This window comes from Harpia harpyja, chromosome 2, assembly GCF_026419915.1.
Source record: "Harpia harpyja isolate bHarHar1 chromosome 2, bHarHar1 primary haplotype, whole genome shotgun sequence".
In the NCBI taxonomy this organism is placed as follows: Eukaryota; Metazoa; Chordata; class Aves; order Accipitriformes; family Accipitridae; genus Harpia; species Harpia harpyja.
Genome location: NC_068941.1, coordinates 60,489,696 through 60,508,888, shown reverse-complemented (window position 1 = coordinate 60,508,888; position 19,193 = coordinate 60,489,696). Strand labels below are relative to the sequence as shown.

The 19,193-nt window shown below is 40.8% G+C and overlaps 1 protein-coding gene across 3 annotated transcripts in view; it reads left to right on the top strand.

The window, feature by feature from the left end:
* The first annotated feature begins 748 nt into the window (after positions 1–748).
* The window catches only part of CWH43 (cell wall biogenesis 43 C-terminal homolog), a 29,421-nt gene continuing 10,976 nt past the window's right edge, over positions 749–19,193 (top strand). For 2 of the 3 annotated variants that reach the window (XM_052780098.1, XM_052780097.1), the window contains exons 1-10: positions 749–884; positions 1,640–1,831; positions 5,601–5,721; positions 5,860–6,014; positions 7,361–7,562; positions 8,579–8,667; positions 11,198–11,452; positions 15,122–15,247; positions 17,445–17,524; positions 18,853–18,958. In XM_052780098.1, the coding sequence (XP_052636058.1) occupies positions 842–884; positions 1,640–1,831; positions 5,601–5,721; positions 5,860–6,014; positions 7,361–7,562; positions 8,579–8,667; positions 11,198–11,452; positions 15,122–15,247; positions 17,445–17,524; positions 18,853–18,958 (1,369 nt within the window). In that variant the 5' untranslated portion in view covers positions 749–841. The remainder of the gene's footprint in view (positions 885–1,639; positions 1,832–5,600; positions 5,722–5,859; positions 6,015–7,360; positions 7,563–8,578; positions 8,668–11,197; positions 11,453–15,121; positions 15,248–17,444; positions 17,525–18,852; positions 18,959–19,193) is intronic. The other variant, XM_052780099.1, reaches the window with a different exon arrangement.

The following is a 19,193-nucleotide window of genomic DNA, read 5'->3' as shown; positions in this document are numbered from 1 at the left end:
AAAGCGGGTCAGCTCCTCTTTTCCCCATCAGCTTGTGGGAGGACAACCTTTTGTGTCTCTTTTCCTTACTTGCTGGTGTGACTATCCAGTAGACAAACACTCCTTTGGTAAGGCAGCAGTGAGGGGGTGAGACCTACTCACCATTCCTTGGTGCAGGGCCGTAAAGAATAAACTCTGGCCATACAGGCTGACCTCCACGAAGAAACGCCTGCCTGGTTGAACCGAACATCTCTTCACAGTCACCTCCCACCACGCCATCCTCTCTTAGCCGCGGTGCCATCTCGGTGTGGGCTGTGCCACCGCCAGCACCTCCACCACTGCACAGCCACCGGGTCCGTGGGGCTTCGCTAGGGCTCAGCCTGCTCCGCAGCCACCCGGGCAGGGGGTCGCTCCTCTCCCTCGCCGCCCAAAGCGCGGGAACGAACGGGAAACTCCGCCCTCGGCAGCCAGAGGCCTCAGGGAGCCGCCATTTCTGTCAGCGACGGCGCGCAGGCCAAGGCCGGTGGGTCAAACGGCGGCGGCCCGGAGACGTCCCTCGCACGGCCCCCCAGGCCCCTCCCTGGCAGGTTTCCTCCCCGCCCCTCGTCGCGGCTGCGCGGCCCCAGGCCGCCCCGCCGCTGTCCCGGGGAAGCGGCTCCCCGCTCCCGCCCCCTCACGGCCCGGCCCGGGCGCTGGGCGCGGAGCCCACCGCGCTCCGCCAGGCGGCGCTGTAGCGCCGGCCCGCCCGCGGCCGCGTGCCGGGCGGGCTCCGCGAGGCGGGAGGGGCGGCGGCGCCGCGCCCTGCCGGGCACTCGGGACGCGGCTCCGGGCGAGAGGGGCGAAGCCCCCGCCGAGCGGGGCGATGGTCCCTCTGTGGAAGGCCGTTCTCTCGGAGAGCCTCCTGGGTAGGTGGCGGCGGTGCCGGCCGGCGGGGCTGGGGGCGGGAGGCTGTGAGGGGCCGCGGGGCTGCGAGGGGCCGCGGCGGTCCGGTCCGGTCGGCGGTTAACAGCACCGGCCGGCCTTGTCTCTTGGCTCAGGCTAGGACTTACTGCGTGCTCTCAGCGGAGCGCTTGTGCAGGTGTGCGGAGCGGGCGCGGAGCTGTGCCGCGCTGCCCTTAGCACGGCGCGGCGCCGAGGGCGGTCGCCAGAGCCCGGTACCCGCGGGCTCGGGTGCCCGGTGCCTCTCCTGCAACGCACACGCGTAGAAAATCGTAGCGCAGTGCTAGTGTGCCTCGGTAAGGTGTCTTCAGGGGAGAGCGGCGCGCTGATGTCCTAGAATAATTCGTTTAGCCACCGGTCCGTCCTCGGGGAGCTCTGAGGCTGTGGGTGGACTACTTATTTTAGCCAGCGTTGTTCCCATCTGAACGCTGACCCTTTCTTAGACTGAGCGCTCCGTCACTGAAGATCGAAGTAGGAGCTGCTGTCTGAGTGGGGAAGAGCTGTTTTCTTCTCATTGTTCTGTTTCCTGGGAAAATGTGTTTATTTAGCTTGAAATAGCAAGTATTTCTTTACAGAAAGTGGCTATTGTTACTTGAACTACTTTCAAATACATTTGATATTCTGTGTTTGGAAGTATAAAATGGTATATTTTTAAGTAATCTCCAGGAAACTGTGGTGTTGAAAATATGCAATGGTTTTTTTTTTTTCTTTTTTTTTTTAGGCTACATTTCTTGGTCTCTTTATCATGCACTGCCACCGATGATCTATTACTTCCCCCTTCAGACGCTGGCACTCACGGGTCTAGAAGTTTTTGCCGTTGCCTTCTTTTCTCCAATATTCTTGATAATTGACCCTTTTTGGAGGTTGGCTAACAATAAGTACATCCTTGCCCTTCTGAGACTGACTATGGTTGGTAAGTATGCACTGTAGTGAGTTATGGATTCCATCCTGGTATCAAGGCATAGGAATAAACATTCCAAATTGCCTCAAAATTCAGATGATTCTGAAAAGAGACAGGAATAAGAAGTTCTTGTTCTCCCAAGCACATGCTTTTCTTCCCCTCAAGCATTTAGACTTTGTCAGAGGAATATTGTTTACATCCATTGTGTTGGTTTTTAGACCAGCACTGCATAATTAAAGACAAATCTCATTTCACTTTTATTTCTAGAAGCTTTTAAGTTAGTGCAAGTCATGCCCAGTAGGAAGAATGTTTTGAGTATTGCACAGAGATTGGCGGAGCAGGTGTTTTTTATATAGCAGTTCTGTGTCTGTGACAATGGGTAGGGATGAGACATTACAGAACAGCTTGGGACTATTATAAAAGCAATCTGCTGTGAGGGAAATGTAGGCAGTTTTTTCTTTTAAGAATATTTTTTTTTATTAAATCTATCTAGATGCCTGTAGCATATTGATGGGGTTATAGTCTCATCCTAAATGGGAGATGGCTCTCATTGTCAGTTGCAGAGGAAGAAAGTTTGATTTTAAATTCAAGATAAAGCTGCCTCACTACCCACCCCCATATGCTCCTTCCTAAACCAAGATTTGCTGGGATTCCCTCTTTGGTCTTCAGCTAACTGGTGCAAGTCTTACCTCTTGTTGATTCTCTGAAAGTTTGTTGGGAGAAGGTTTGGCAGCTACAGCCACATTCAGAAGCAAGTTACTGCTAATGAGTTTGCAACACCTGGATGAACTTGGAAGAGACCAGGGTCTTCATCCTCTGTAGAGGGAAAATGCTGCTGCTAAGTGATGTGTTTCAGAAGCAGCAGTTCTGGCTCCTCATTTATCAATACAAGATGATAATAAAAGGATCACTTTCCATACAGTTTTCCTCTTACTGTTAGAAGACAGAACAGGATCATCTTGTTTACTTTCCCTGCACAATTTTTTAAAAATTATTTATCTCTAGAAAGATACTAGAACTGAACAGTTTGTTGGCATTGTCAGTTTAGATGAAGAATAGTTTTACCGTGTTCTTTTCTTTTTCTACTCTTTCCATCATATCTATCCTAATACTTTTTTGGTTTTTTTTAATAAGCTTTTCAGTGAACAGAATCTTCTGCTTCAGCTTCCTGCAGCGGTGCTCAGTGTATTGCTTTCTACAAGATCTGCTAATTTAGAAACTAGTAATGAGTGTAAGCATTTCAGATTGCACCCTGCCTTCCTTCAGATATCACAGTAACACAGAATTTGCCGTGTTTATTTTAGTCCTTTAGATCATCTTGCTGTGTTTACTAGTTCACTTTATCAAAAGAGATGGAAATCGCTTAAATGTGTGTAATTTTTGTTCTGCTAAGTAAAGAGCAGTGACAGGCCTGTAATGGTGTGTAAAGTCTGTTAGTTTATGCCTGTTTGCTTCACCTGCATTGCAAGCTCCTGAAGATATTAACTACAAACAAAAAGCTAGCACCTTTAGTAGTAACCTGGGGAAAGGATGTGTTAATGGAGGTGGTCATAGAAGGACTCGGAGGATGGGGAGGCTGAAGCTGTATGCATCCTCAGCCTGGGCTAACCTGAGCATTGCTATATGCATATATTATCTCACCTTTGTTCCTGCCTGAACAGGAACTGTTCCCTCAGTGACCATATCCCCCTGCTGTTTCCATCTCCCAAACACTCTTAATATTGTCCACCCCTTGGCAAGTCTACACCATATTCTCTCCCAGCTCTACTGTACTTACTCTGTATTCTCCTTAGCTGTTGCCCTACAGTAAGCATTAGCATTTGGGGATGATGTAAGAGCATGTTCCTCACCCTCTTTGTCTCTAGCACGGAATTTAGCAGCCAAAGGTACCTCTACTTGCCTCCCTACTGCATATTCTTAAGTTATCCAGATGCCATTGCACAGGCAGCACTGGGTTTTAGGACTTTCCATATATATCTTTTCACTTGGTTCTCATCACTTCATTCTGTCTTTTAAATTATTTCTGCCCTGTCATACTGCACTGCTGTTTCTCCTGTTCCTCAGTTCTTCCTGCTTTCTTTCCTTCTTCATACCTAGACGCTTCTTCCTTCTTTCTCTTTTTGATCTTTTTCTCTTCTCAGAAAGGCCATGGCCTTTCTCTGGGGCTTGTTGAACAAAATCAGGCAGAACAATCTACCCCATGCATGCTCCACCCCATTCCACTGGAAATACTCAGTCTTCAGTTTCACAATCAAAAAATCTGGAAATTCTTCATGCTTAGCTAAAACCAGGATATTTAGGGGGTTGGGTTTTTTTTGCTGTTGATGGAAAAGGCTCTTCCATTATTCATCATCATCTTTCTTTTTGCCTTTTCAGGAAGCTTTATTTTCTCCAAAACTTCTGTTTTAATTTCTGTATCCTTTCGTACTACTTGATTTTGTGTTCTATTTAAAAAAAAAAAAAACAAACCAACAATGAAATACCCATGTGGTAGTGCCTATCTGAATCTACGTCTTTAGACAACACACAGTAAATTTGCGTGTTTGGTTAGATATATTTACGTTTTGGGTGTACTTGCTCAGCAACAAAAGGTGTGTCTACTGTAAGTAGGGACACCCACGCTAGCTTTAATCTGCCTAGCACAAGTGATGAAAGATTTGAAGAGGCAGAATTGTGGATTTCAGCACAATTTAGTGACAGAAATCTGTGTGCTTTGTACATGCAACCTCTGCTAAAGTCCATACAAGTACATCTTCACTACACATTGATTTCATTTTACCGTCTTTGCTCTAAGCTTTACATCTTTTACTCTGAGCAGAATGAGCAAATAGACAGTTGGAGGACTCCTAGCATGCGTTGCCAGACTCAGCAGCTCCATTTCTGGCCTTCCTTGCTTAACGTCTCTTCAAGTTTGACTCCTACTCACTTAGCAAATGGCTGGTAGCAAAATGATGTTGCTTTTCCTGCTGTTTGTCACTGGTCCTGAGCCAGAATTTGCCACACTGACTGAAGTTACGAGGATGTGTGTGTGTGATCCGTAGTCACTTGAATTGCAAGCCTGCTAGCAGAGTTCAAAACTGCTGATAAATGTGAGGTCACTGTGCCGTGGGAAATGGTGGAGATGCACGTGCGCCGTCTCTTTCGGTGACTGGGAGAGTGACAGTTTCCAGTAACAAGGTGACACAGGCTGCTAATGACCACTCTGAGACCATATACTGGGCCAGAGAAAGCCTTGTTCACACCTGCTAAGGCAATTGCCTACTAATCCTTGTGCAAGATATGGTGACTGCTCCTTTCCAAAAAGGGTATGGCTTTTGCCACAGTGCACTTACATAACGCAAAAGCCATAAAAGTAAGTGTACTGTGGCAAAAGCCATATCCTTTTTAGAAAGAAGCAGTCACCATACATGAAGTTTTATGGCTTTTGATTTAAGTGCACTGTTCAGGAATATCCGTATGCTTAGATATTTTATCTGTATGTCCTATTTATGGAATCAATGGCTATAAATACTTAAATTAAGGCAATCGCTGCAGTCTTGGATAATTGGTTCATGTTATTTTTTTTTCCTGAAAATGGCAACTGCTATAATATATATACCTAGTTTCTATCCATACCTACATTTCTATATGTTTTTAAACAACCCAAAATGTCGTGTGTTTCCAGATGAATGGTGTAGCCATCCAAATTACAGACAAGATTGAACTAGTGCACAGGAAATCCTTATTACCTGATCTCTATTGCCCATTAAAGCCATCTCTGTATCTGTGTGTTTGTTTGTAGGAAGCTTAGCATCATACCAGGCACCAAATGCTTCAATTAGACTATTCATCTTGGCTGCAGGTGTTTCCTCCTCATTGCTGGTTCAAACGGTAACATGGTGGTCAGGAAACAGTTTACAAAGGTATTTTCTTATACTGATGGGATTGTAACTGACATTTCTTTATATTAAAAGGTGTTTTCTTCCCCCCGGCCCCGAGAAGTTAAGATTTTTCTTTTTTTTTCTCAAATGCATCACAATTTCGAAAAATGATTCTTACAGGTTCATCAGGATATGGGGCTTCATGCTAGGCAAGATAATGCTCCTTGTTCTTCGCATCTGGTATACATCACTAAACCCAGTCTGGAGCTCACAAGCTGCCAATACTGTCATACTGATGATTGGTTTTATAGCAGCAGCGGAGCGAATTTATTCAGGTAAGCATATTACAGCAAAAATGGCAGTTATGAAAACATCCTAAAGTATACCTATCTGTGTGTCACTGGGTTTTGATTCTTTGTTTTTTTCCCCCAGTACAGTCTGTTTTTAGACCTGATGCGTGAGCATCCCAGACTTTAGAAACCATGGGGTACTTCCATCTGCCCATAACACGGCAGAATCAATATCACAATGCATACAAGCTGTAGTGAGTTGGTGTTGGAGCTAACAACTAATTGCAGTATCAATAATGTGACAGTAACGCAAACAAAGGCATAACCTAGACCGATAAAACCAGAATAGGTTGTCCTTATTCCAACATGAAACATCTGTGGTATTCTGTTATTTTCTTAATTCAGTCTGCTCTTTGAGTTTCTCTGCCAGTGCATATCGTTTGACAGAGAAGGGAAGACAGGACAGAGCTGGAGAACAGCTGATGTGGCAAAATAAACAGAAAGAATTGGAAGAGTGGACAAGTTGTCCTGGTCAAAATTTGCCTGAGTTCTTGGAGCGTCTGGACAGAGTACACACAGCAGTGGGGGCTGGCATAGGCTAAGCAGACTTGAAAGCTGTGAAGGTAATATTGCCAAGGATGACAGTGAGGTTGAGTTGGTTAGTTAGGTTGGTTAGTTAAGGCAGCTCATGTTAAATCCTCAGAAGTTCCTTCCTTCTCAGTATAACCTGAATGAATTAATTGAAAGATAAGACCTTATCTGTGTGTAAGTGGGTATAAATTGGCATTGTGTATTGTATGTAGGCTTGTGTTACATGACATAATTTAAGCCTGAGCTTTCATCATAATTTAGAAAGGGAATCTACTGCAGGAGATTAGGCCGGGAATCTGTCGTCTTCCGAGGTGACAAAGCAATACGTCTGTGCAATTAAAGGCGCTGCTTTCTCCTTAGATGAGAGAGGATCTAAAGTGCATGGAAAAAGGAGAAGAGAAAGAAGGGAGTTTATTTCTGGTGTCTTTGGAAGTGTCAGGTTTTGTTCTTATCAGAGTTTAGTGTTTCAGAGAACAGAATCCTCTGAAAACATTCTAATAAATTTTCTGCTGATTTTCAAAGCCAATTATTTAAATTCCAGTAGTATGAAGAATAATCATATGGGCAGGTTGCCATTTTTGTGCACTTAAGGTGAGTAGCTTTTCCTGACAGGCCTAGGGAATGTTATTAGGGATTTTTTTGTCTTATCAATTTCCATGAATGATAAGATAAGTTAGCTTTTGTGTCTGAGCCAGTAATTTATTCTGGTAATTTTGTGATCTTGGCTATTTCTTCTTCTCACTAACCCTTTCTAAAAGGATTTGACAGTTTGCTCAGCTATATTTCTATTCTTATTCTAGGTGGAGACAAGAGGAAACAAGAACCAAACAAAACTGGTAATGCAATTAGAGAGACTGTTTCCCACCCTCACTGGCTTTTGTCAGGGATTGCTTTTGGCAGCCTCATGTTCCTCACCCTGTGGATATTTGGGGAGGTCTCGTTAATTTCTAGATGGGCAGTAAGTGGACATCCACATACAGGTCCAGATCCTAATCCATATGGGTAAGTGGTTTTTTATTATTATTATTATTTAAACAAAACAGTAATCAAATGCCAGTGCTGTAGTGGGTGACAAATTAAAACTCAATCAGACGATGGTATAAGAACTTACATAGAATAAAGTGGGTGCAAGGTACTTCACACAGAGGACTTGTGGATTCATTCTTGCTTTCAGATACCTCTGAGCATTGTGTCTGTACCAATAAATCTTAAATTTTTCTAATACAGAATTATTTTTATTTCACCAATAGAAAACTTGATTTGCCACATTGCAAATCAATTTTTAAATTAGGGCTGAGGTTCAAGGGCTTATGAATGAAGTGCATCTATAATATGTAGTAAATGAATCTAGCAGTTGACTTCAGAGAGGAGATGGTAGGAAATAGTGTACATCAGAGATGCATGCAGATAAAAAAAAAAGTGAACTGTGTGCAATAGTAAAAGATATACTTCTGTAGAATTTTGGGTTAGTAAGAATTTAGTCTTAATGCTGTTATGTTGTTCAGCCAGGTTCCAAAATCTAGAAAGACACCAGATTAGTTATTCTGAGTCAACTATGTGTAGTGGCAGGTGAGGCAGTTAATAATTTGGAATTAGTATACCCAAGAGCTACCCAAGACTGATAGCAACGTTAGATGCTGTAGGATCCCCTATTTGACGTGAAGGAAATACTTCTGTTTGGGGTGGATTCCTCCCTCTCATTTTCTCTGAGTTCTTTTTGCCTTTTATACCCAGTATTTCAGTGGAGTGCTTCTGCTGCTGAACATAGCTCACTTATACATTATGATAAACTGCTGTTATTTTCAACTGGATGTTTTTTATGTCCAGTAAAGGGGAGAAAATGTAGCAGGGTGAGAGATAAAGATGTTTTGTGCTCAAATTGAGCTCTCTTTAAAATAAAAGGATTATAAAATATTACCAAGCATCCTTGTCTGTATGTCTAGAAGTTTCTTTTTCAGTGCCAGGTGTTTATAAAATTATATTAACGTATGAATTCTTTTTCCTTATTGTTGTATTAGAGGTACAGTTCTGTTGGGCCTGGCTCATGGACTGATGCTTTCATTTTGGAGCTGGTCTTCTGTCATCAGTTTTGCCTGGTTTCTTGTAGGTAGGTGCAAATCCTGAGCAGAATTTTTGTTTCTATTACCTTATTCCCTTTACTCAAGCCCTCTGACCCTACACCACATCTCAGAAAAGTCAATTGCTAATCAAAGCGTCTTTTTCTTTATCACTGGCTGTAGTATACACATCTGACTAGTTGACTAAGGGTTACAGGCCAAATCTCCAGGCCATTGCAGAGCAGCGTTGTTCTCTTCAGAAGCCTCTGTTGAGGTTCTGTACCCATGAGTAGTGTCTCAGTTCTCACCATCTGCATTGTGTAAGGCTACATCTAGGGTTATGGGGTTGAGAGGACACAGACCTCTTGATTCCACAGGAGGCACAATAACTTGTAATTTAATGAGCAGTTCACCTAGAGGCAAGCTTGGCTCCTGTCTCCCTAGTTGCTAAGATCTCCAGGCGGTAAAATAGTATGAACATCAAAGCATTTCTGCCAGACCAATATATTTGTAAATCAGTCTGCATACAGTGGGGTTTGGGTGGTGGGAAGAGGAATTCAGGTGCTGGATCTGGACATCCATTTTCAAGAGGATGGTATAGCTATGCTGTGGAGCAAGCTGTGCATGGTGCAAGTAGGAGGAGATGGAAATAATTCTGCTCTTGAAGTGTGGAGAGACGTGTTTTCCATACCTTCTCAGCATGGATGGATGGATGCAGCTTGGTTTAATTTGTAGGCCCATCTGAGTGAAATTTAGTGGTATAAATGCTGTTTAAAAAAAAAAAGCAAATCTGCTTCTTTTTCAGCCTCAGCTAATTGTTTGTAAATGTTTATATCAAGAAGACAAAGCAGTACTTCGTACAAACGTTTAATAATAAATTGGGACATATCAAAATACAGAGACCAAAGGAAATGATGAGTTATGTTTTGCATTTTTTCTTATTCACCTTCTCTTTTGGAGCACTTAAGAGCCAACACTTTCAAGTCTTTTTCCACAACCTTGAAGGCAAGAAATTTAATGCAAACAGAGTTTCTCCTAGTCAGGATCCAAAATAAAATACCAAATATCAGGAAAGTCACAATAAAGACATAAGAGTTAGCAATGCTTAAACCATCAATTGCTGTCGTGGTTTAACCCCAGCCGGCAACCAAACACCACACAGCTGCCCACTTACCTCCCTCACAGTGGGATGCGGGAGAGAATCAGAAGGGTAAAAGTGAGAAAACTCGTGGGCTGAGATAAAGACAGTTTAATCGGTAAAGCAAAAGCTGTGCACACAAGCAAAGCAAGACAAGGAATTCATTCATACTTCCCATCGGCAGGCAGGTGTTCAGCCATCTCCAGGAAAGCAGGGCTCCATCACGCGTAATGGTTACTTGGGAAGACAAAACGCCATCACTCCGAACATCCTCCCCTTCCTCCTTCTTCACCCAGCTTTATATACTGAGCATGACATCATATGGTCTGAGAGATCCCTTTCGTCAGTTGGGGTCAGCTGTCCTGGCTGTGTCCCCTCCCAACTTCTTGTGCCCCCCCTAGCCTCCTTGCTGGTGGGGTGGGGTGAGAAGCAGAAAAGGCCTTGGCTCTGTGTGAGCCCTGCTCAGCAGTAGCGAAAACATCCCTGCATCATCAACACTGTTTCCAGCACAAATCCAAAACATAGCTCCGTACGAACTACCATGAAGAGAATTAACTCTATCCCAGCCAAAACCAGCACAGTTGCCCAAATAATTTACCTTTTGGTGCAGGTGTTAGTTTTAAGAAATGTGTGTGCAAATTGTAATGTGAGTATGAGCGTTTGATTTTTGATGTACACACATTGCTAATTTAAAAAGAGTACAGAATGGTTCTTTAGCTGAGTCAAGCATTGTATTCTAAAATGCTCAAAACTTTTATTTATAAGAGTAAAATACTAAAAACGTTATATACATTTGCTGTCATGATGTGAAAGTTACTCAACATTTTCTTGCCTACAATAAAGTGTTAAAATGAAGTTGTCCTGTTACAGGGAGTTTCTGTGGTTGTTAATGTTCTGTTTGGGCTCAAATCCCATCACAGTCAAGGACAGCGTGGTAAATGAAGGATCTTGCAGTTAGTAAAAGATTAATAGTTGTTTTCTTGCCCATCATACGGTTATCTAAAGGGAGAGAAGATCAGGAAAAGATATGTTTTCTCTTCACATTAACCTATTTGATTCTTTCTATATTATGTTAAAGGAGGTTCATAACAGGCAGACGTGTTAATCTCTTAAAAACTGCATCATCCCTCTGTTGTGCTGGGAGAGCTCTGTCTAAGAAAAACTGTTCAGTTTTGGCTCTTGATGATGTTTCTCCGCTGTCTTTTTGCTGCACTGTTTTCCGCTGAATAGGCAATCTTTAAGAGAATGAGGTATTAGGAAAAGTAAGATGCTGTCTTTGGCTATTGGGAATAACTGTCCTTCTAGTGATGCAGTTTTCATGGCTGCAAAGCACAGTTAAATTTCCCAGACTCTCTTTTGTTTCCTAGACAGAATGTGAAAAAGAAGGTGGGGGGTAATATACCTGACTGTGACTTACTCTATTCTTTTCTATCCCTTCACAGGTTTAGCATCTTCAACTGGTCTCCTTTATTTACACACCTGGAGCGCCGCAGTTGCAGGCAACATTCTTGCTGTCTTTACTATGTGTGTGTGGCCTCAACTGGCTGGACGCTTTGTTAGCTGTCTGCATCCTGGGAAAGCCATGAGTACAGCCATGTTTGCCTATGTTCTTGAATTATTCTTTTGTGTATGGTGTACAGCTTATAAATTTGTACCTGGAGGAGTTTACACAAGAGAAAGCTCCCATCTTCTTTTAGGTACATTTATGACTATGAACAAATACAACTATGCTTGCTTTAGCCTCGCCCAGATGTTTAAAATGTATCTAGTGTATAAACAGTCTTTCCAAATGCTCAGCTGCTGTTTTATTTACTATGGTAAGAGTTTCTATGCGAAAATTAGTGAGACATGCAAAAAATAATCTACTTGTTTCTTTACTGTTAGAAATAGTTTAAAATGTGGACAGAAAATGGAATTCAGTTGAGGGGAAAATGACAAAGTGAAAAAAAGTCTGATAGTACACAACTGAGGAAGAGATCTGTTAATCAGTCACCCTAAAAAAAATGGCTGCAATCCAGGATGTGAGTGCACCTGTATGCTAGCTGCCTTAGATAGCAGTATGGTACCACAGGTAACAGTGTAGTTTCTGGAAAGTCAGGGGTTTATGAAGGCTGTGTTACTGGGACTGTAACATAATTTAGTGCATTATTTAGCCCCGCTCTGAGGAACAAAGTGCAGCATCTTGCTGATCTAGCTAGTCTGCATTTGAGACCTGAGCTTCATTTCCATGGGGCTCTACCTTATGCTTTGTGGACACTCCAAGCATGTTTGGAGGAATGTTGATAAGCCTGCAGTGTCAGAAACATGCAAACAGCAGAGGATGAAAAGAAATTGTCAGGTATTTGCCAATGAGGAAAAATTGAGGTTTTAGCAAAATGATCCCTTGATGAAGGTGGGGAGGTGGAAATGAAACCAACCCTTTCTGGTTTTGTCTCCAGAATTATTTTCTTAATAGGTACTAATGTGTTTCAGTAGCATATTTCACTAATTATATTTAAACAATGCCAAACATTGTCTTGGGCTAAGTGTGTGGCACATTTTAAAATGTGGTGCATTATCCTATATTTTGTTTGAAAAGGATTAATGAATGCTGTGCTTGACTTGTTGCTCAGATGGTTTTAGATTTTGTACGTGTCTTTGCAACCACTTTCTGTCACTCCAGTTTCTTACTCTCCATATATGTTTCATATACTACAGCAATCACATACAGGTTTCAGTTTGCTATGTTTTGAGGAGAGTTCCATTACATTTATTGCAGTTTTCTTTGTTCTGAAAGCACTCTGGGGCGTCCATAGAAAGAGTTATCTCAGTTAATTTAATTTTATTTTTTGAAGTTATGTGAAGAAAGCATGTGGTAGAGGAGTGTCGAATATTTTCTTGAGTAAAGCTTTGACAAAAGAAAAGCTGTTATATAAAATTCCACTCTGTCACTTCCTTTGAAATACACACTAGTGATTAATTCACCTGGTGTGATCACTGGATAGTAACACAGAGATGGCCCTAGCTTTCTCTTTGGTAAAATGAAAACTGTGAACTGAACCCGTCTCAGCTGATGGCACTACATGAGTTTATATTCCATCTGAGAATCCAGTTTCTGTCTTGATGCCATCCCATTGCTTATCAAAGATTTTCAAATTATACCATGAGATTGTGTATTTGTTGCTGCACTTTTACCCTTACAGCTTGGCTTTCTGGCAAACTGCTTGTTTTCTTCTGGTTTCTTTCAGGTGCAAGTGCTATTTCTTGCTTTCTCCTCCTGTCCAATATCCTGCCTTTCTCTTGCTGCAGTTTGGGTAGGGAACTGCACCGGGAAAAGTGACAATGAAAGTAAGATCATTATATTAAAAAATTCTGTGCTGCTTCACTGTGATGTAACATAATACTGAGGGGTTGGATCCCTGGTCTTCCATCAACTTTAATGGCTTTGAATCAGTCTCCTTTTGAGAAAGGTTTTGTGTGTGCTGCCTTCTTCATTGCACTAGACCCAGCTTCCCGGTTTGCAAACTTTCACTACAACCAATGTAACAAGTAAGGGTAATAAGAAAACACTGAGTAATTGTTATTTCATCTTCAGCTATAACTCTGAAATAAAACTTGACTTCTATAGTTAATTAACTATGCCACAAAGATATTAAGGACATATACCTTCTCCAGCAGAGCTCTTATGCAGTTCATTATGCTCCCACATTTTCTTTTCAGTAGTTGGATCCTTTAGCTCATAAGGGATGGGAAAAGAGCTTGTTCTATTAGTCTGAACTACCTATTGAAAAGAAAAGATACCATCACAGTGTGTTGCAACAGTTAGTGCATTAGTGCACTGAAATTGCATACTAGCTTTTAAAATGTATCTATAGGTGTGCTTAGTTGTCTATTCTTAAAATGCACAGCTGCTTCTGTTGGCTCTGGAGGACAAGAATACATGATGCTGCCATGTTAAACTGTCCTCCCAACCTGCTGCGGTCTGCTTACACTGTTTTGGAATGAACTGTTGAGCAGTTGCTTTTGTAGTTCCTGTATAAATACGTGTTACTTGTATCTTGGTGATAGAGCAGTTTATTTGCAAAGATAATAGAGATCTACAATCAACAATGTATTTTTTAATCAAGCTGTTATTTTAAGGTTCTGTAATATATAGGTGTAACTTAATTGCTCTTGTCCGGGTTGATTCCAGTAAACTTTGAAAGCACTGGGCTGAGCTGAGAGTTGTACCAGTCAATAGGGTCCTGGAAGCATTTTAGCATAATTTATCTACCATGTGCTAGCATTTTTGATGTAATACCCTGAAACTGTACTGCAAATCAGTCTTTGCTTTAGAGTGCTGGCTAAGTGTGCTTGAGGTTCTTGAAGTTGGTGTTAGGATACACAAAGGTGGGGAGGTCTGCTGAAAGATTCACTACTTTGCCCAAGATCAAAGGATTAAAATATTTTTGGTTTTATTGTTCTCCCAATTGGTACATGAATGGCAGAAGGGAAAACATGGCTTTAGACAAGTATTTCACTAACAGAAGAAACCTGATAAAATGTGCAGTAGTGGGACCCAGTAGTACCAGCAAAGTTAAAATATCTCTGTGTTTCCATAGTGAGTAATGAGACAGGTTAGCACCCAATGCAGCCTGATGGTGGGGACCACAAAGTTATCTGGTAATATCATGATCCTTAGGCTGCTGGATTAGAAGGGAAGAGCAAGAACAGCTGTAAGTTGCATTAGTGTCAGTAGCCGGCCTTGTGCTCAGCCTGAAAGACCCAAAAGTGGACTGTATTTTGGAGCTCACCAGAGTCCAGAGTAGAGTTCATAATGTGAAGGGGTCTTTGGCTAGATACTTTTACTATTAGGTCCGCTCTTTGCACGAAGCAGGCTTAATAAGGCTGTTTCAGCTGTATTAAATCTTAGCAGCAGCTTATAATTTTGATCTTCATTCTTTTTGTTTGAACCAGGTGTTCAGTGGCATTTAAAATAATCTTTTAGCTTTGAATTCTTACTGCAATACTACTGTTTTGAAATATTTTTTCTGAAATATTTATCATTAGTGGCATGTTTAATTCACTAGCTCATTTTGTTGGAAGCAGTGCTTATGTCAACAAGTACAACAATGTAAATTAAAAATTTTTGAAGTGCTGCAGGCATAGTTGAGGTGAATACTGTGACAATTATAAGTAGGATCTTCTCTATCAATAAATCTCATATTGCCTGCATTACTACATTTGGTATGGCATTTATCTGTGTTTGTGCTTTGAATTGTCTTTGTTGTTGGAGCCGTAAGGTTGAATGTAACACAACAGCTGGGATTTTATAGATCGTGCATTTATGAGCAATGTTTAATATGTTAAAGCTCTACAGAAAAAACTAATGACTTATATTTTTACAGGGTTTATAATGTTATGTATTGGGGTAGACTTTCTAACAGGACCCAAAAAAGACCTTAGCTCTATCTTTGAAGTGAAAAGCAACCAAAAGCCACTATTCAAAAGGAGTAAAAACTACATTAAACTACGTAAGTATAATTTTACTTCCTTTCTTCCATGACTCTAGGAATACTGTCTGAGGAAAAAGAGTAATGCAGTGGAGTGTTTTGCTCAGGTGTTTTAGAACTGGTTTTTTGGTGCTAGTTTTAGAGCTAGACTTGTAGTTGGTATTGCTCTAGTTCCAGTTTTAATGATCACATACTATCGGAGCAGCTGATTCACTATGATTACGGTTGAGAGAGAGGCTCTTCCTCATGGAATGTGTTAAATGGAGACCAAAAAAATGAACTGGGGAAAAAAGAAAATGTGAAAATGGATTTGGCATCATTTGAGATTTCATTTTGGTGGTTGATGAGGAGGCCTCTCTGGATCTTGGGATTTATTACATGTGTAGACAAAAGAGATGAATGATTTCTCAGCCCATTCGGTGTGTTGATTTTGAAGCAGTTCAGTGTGCCGCCCTTTAAAGGGCTGTGTGAGCTGGCTAGCAGTGGGATGGGACACTGCTGTATAATGTGACAGCCCTCCTGCGTGAGGAGGCAGTCCTGCAAAGCCTGTTGTGGCTGATGTCACAACACAATTCTGACGCCTTGCTGCACGTTCAGACCAGGCCTATCCTCAGGAAACCTTTGTCATCTCCTGCCTGTGAACTATGCCTAGGGATCCCGGCTTTCCAGATGATATGTATGAGGTCTGCTTTTTTTCCTTAGGTTTCGAAGAGAAAATGAAATGTTTGAGGTTTTACCTCTTGGCTTTTAAACCTCTGGAATCCATCCAAATGATGTTTTCAAGTATTTCTCTACAATCATTTGAGCTTCAAATTTGTTTTCATTGCTAGCTTACTTTTTATAAGGAAGAAGTCTGTCAATATTGTGAAGTTTGGCAGAGGAAAAAATTGCTAGGTGTTAGGGCATGCTAACCCTACAGAGATCAGGATGCTGAAGTTTCAAATTCCTGCATCTTTTTTTCCTCTGTGACTTTGGATCAAACCACTTATCATCTGCGTACCTCATTTTGCCTCATTTGGAAAGCAGAGACAATAGTGCTTCACCACTTTTCAGGGCTGTTTCTGAAAACTTTATGAAGGTCTTTACCCTATATACTCGGGGGCCAGAAGAATGTGGCCCCTGAGAGTTTGTGTGTTAGAGGCAACGTGAGCACCAATGAATTTAAATATTACTACTCCAAAACATTTCACAGAAGTGCGTAAATACTTCAAAATACTGTCTGTAACAAAGCACAGCCCTTGCTCAGCTAATTTTGTGACATTACAACAGTAACTCTTGTATTTCCTCATCACGCCCAGACTTGCATTGTTTCTCAGCTTCCCCTTTAAGCACCTTTGCATCTTGCAGAGTACGAAACTGCTTGACATTTGCTAATGTAAACAGCATGTCCTTTCTTCTGGCATCGTCCATGATAACATTTATTTAAATTTTACACAAAATTGTTCCAGAAAACATGCATAAAAATAATTACATATCAGTTTAAAGATTTGATGAAAGAATAAACTGGAGTTACTGAAATCATTGTAGGTAGCGTATGCCACTATGTAAATGAAATAACTGCAGAGGGTTTTGATCATCAAGTTACCATATGCCAAACCCTGACAGCTCTTACATGTCCACTGTGGTTATTTGGAAGGCTACAGGGGCAATGGGAAAGCTCTGAATTTGCATTCTGAGAAGCCACAGTGCCTTTCCAAGAATGTGTCAGACAAAGGACTGCTCTGGAGGTCTGGCAGAGATCACATCTTTCTGACTTGTAAAGGCTTGTGAAGTAAACTAAATTTTCTTTGACACATTATATTAATACAAAATAAAAATTGTATACTACAAATGTATACCTGCAACACAGAGAGAAAAACACTGAAAAGTTTACATGATGCTCTTACTCATCCCCTATAATGAATTCTTCAGTAGGTATCACTTTTACATAAATATTCCAAGGAGTTTTGGTATATTGTATCTTCTCAGCCTGTTGTCTTTTGGAGAATGTAAGTGTATCTGCACACATATAGATATTCTGCATGCATATAGATACTCTTAAGTATGCCCCTTTGGAATGGTGTTATCACTGGCATATGTGGAAATTTAAATGCATATATTTCCCATTCTATGTATAGCACACCTTAGAATGACAGTGTACCCAGTTCTGTTTAACTGCGGTAATAACGTTATTTTCTCTTGCTTTAAAAACAACTTTTCTGTGTTTCTCTGTTTCAAGTATTGTGGCTGTTTGTTGGTGTTGGTTTGCTAGGATTGGGTCTACGTTATAAAACTTACCAGAAGAAGTTGGGCCAAGGGGTGAGTAGTGTGTTTGTGAACAATGGTAACTTTCAAATATACAGTAAAATGTGTGTGTGTTATCTTAGGTGTATTGGTTGGTGCTGAAGAAGTCTGTGTACCAGAATCCAAGTATTCAACAAAACTAATGCAGAAATGAAGATGAAAAAAGTCTAATTTGTAAATTCATGTTGAACATAGGAAATGTCTGGGTCTTTGGAGATTTACAGTGCTGCTATGAAGGAAAAAAATATTCTTAAAACCAGAGAAATGCTTGCCTCATATATTCAGTTTGAATGTTACTTCTATAAATGAGTTTTTTGAATTGTATTCAAAACTTGACTGGACAATGCTGTTAGCAGCCTGATCATATATCAGTGAAGTTTGAACACATAACTTCCTGAGGTTCCTTCGAGCTGAAGTAATTCTATGCTTCTATATTTATATGCATAACTCTGAATTGAACCTCTGTGAAAAGTTGGTTGACTTAGATTAGATTTAGACTAGTTATGGAAATTGGATAAAAATCAGAAGATTCCAGTTTTCTGTCTGGCAAAAAAATTAGGTATTGCAATGATAGTAACAATTAAGATGCTTAATGCTCTGGAAGTTTAGCATTTAGATTACTTACAAGTGTGTTACTTGCCTATGTAATAATTTTAGTTCAAAACTAGAGCTGTTTTGATCAGATATAAATTAACATGTTTCCATTCTATGATTTAGTTGATTAGTAATATAAAATTGAATTTTTGATGCAGTTGGTTACAATTATGAATTAGACTTTTTTTCTTTCGGTGGCAGTTCAGAAATAGTCCTTTGAAACTTGCTCTTGACATGTATTCCTGTTGGTAATTTTTCTGTTAGAGAAATCACTGATGACAAATGTAGAAAAAGATGCAGAAAAGGTGATGAGAGCTAAGTAGAAATTGTGTGTATGTGCGTGTGTATGCGCCCACACGCACATGCATATTCAAACATGCACACAGACATATACAGTTGGCTTTCTTTTTAGAACTCATCCAGGTTTGTAGTACCTTATAATGTGGAAAAAAGCAGGTAGTTCGTCTTAGAAAGATGAAAAAAATTGTAGTCTTTTTCATGTTCATTTATTTGCTGTTACTTGTACAAATTCATTTTAACTATGATGACTTTTCTCCTCTTGTTAATAGCCGATTTTTCTCAAAAATACCTGAAGCCTTTGTAATCCTGACAGGTTTATTAGGAAAATATGTTGGTTAAAACATCTCTTCTTGCTTGTCTTTTATGGCACCATGTATCTGATGTTGTTGACTGCAAAGGTATAATATATTAAAGTTAAATTGTACTTTTTTTCCATTTATTATTTTGAGGTTCCAAAAAGAGACTTCTCTGCTATGATCTGGCCTTTTAGATTTGCATATGACAATGAAGGATGGTCTAATTTGGAAGGATCAGCTAATTTGCTTGATCAGACAGGTAACTTTTTTTTCCACTTCGTTTATATTTGAGAGGGTTCATCTGAAGAGACAGAAGCAAGAACACCTGCTGGGTGACCGAATCCGTTCTTACATTAACACAAGAACCTGTGTCTAGTGGCTTTCTCCTGAATTTGTGAGCTGTTCCAGTACAATCACTTCTGTTAAAAATCCATTTGCAGAGGTGATAATTTTTTTTTATGTCTTTTAAAGAGGTTTCTGGTTGGAGGAAACAC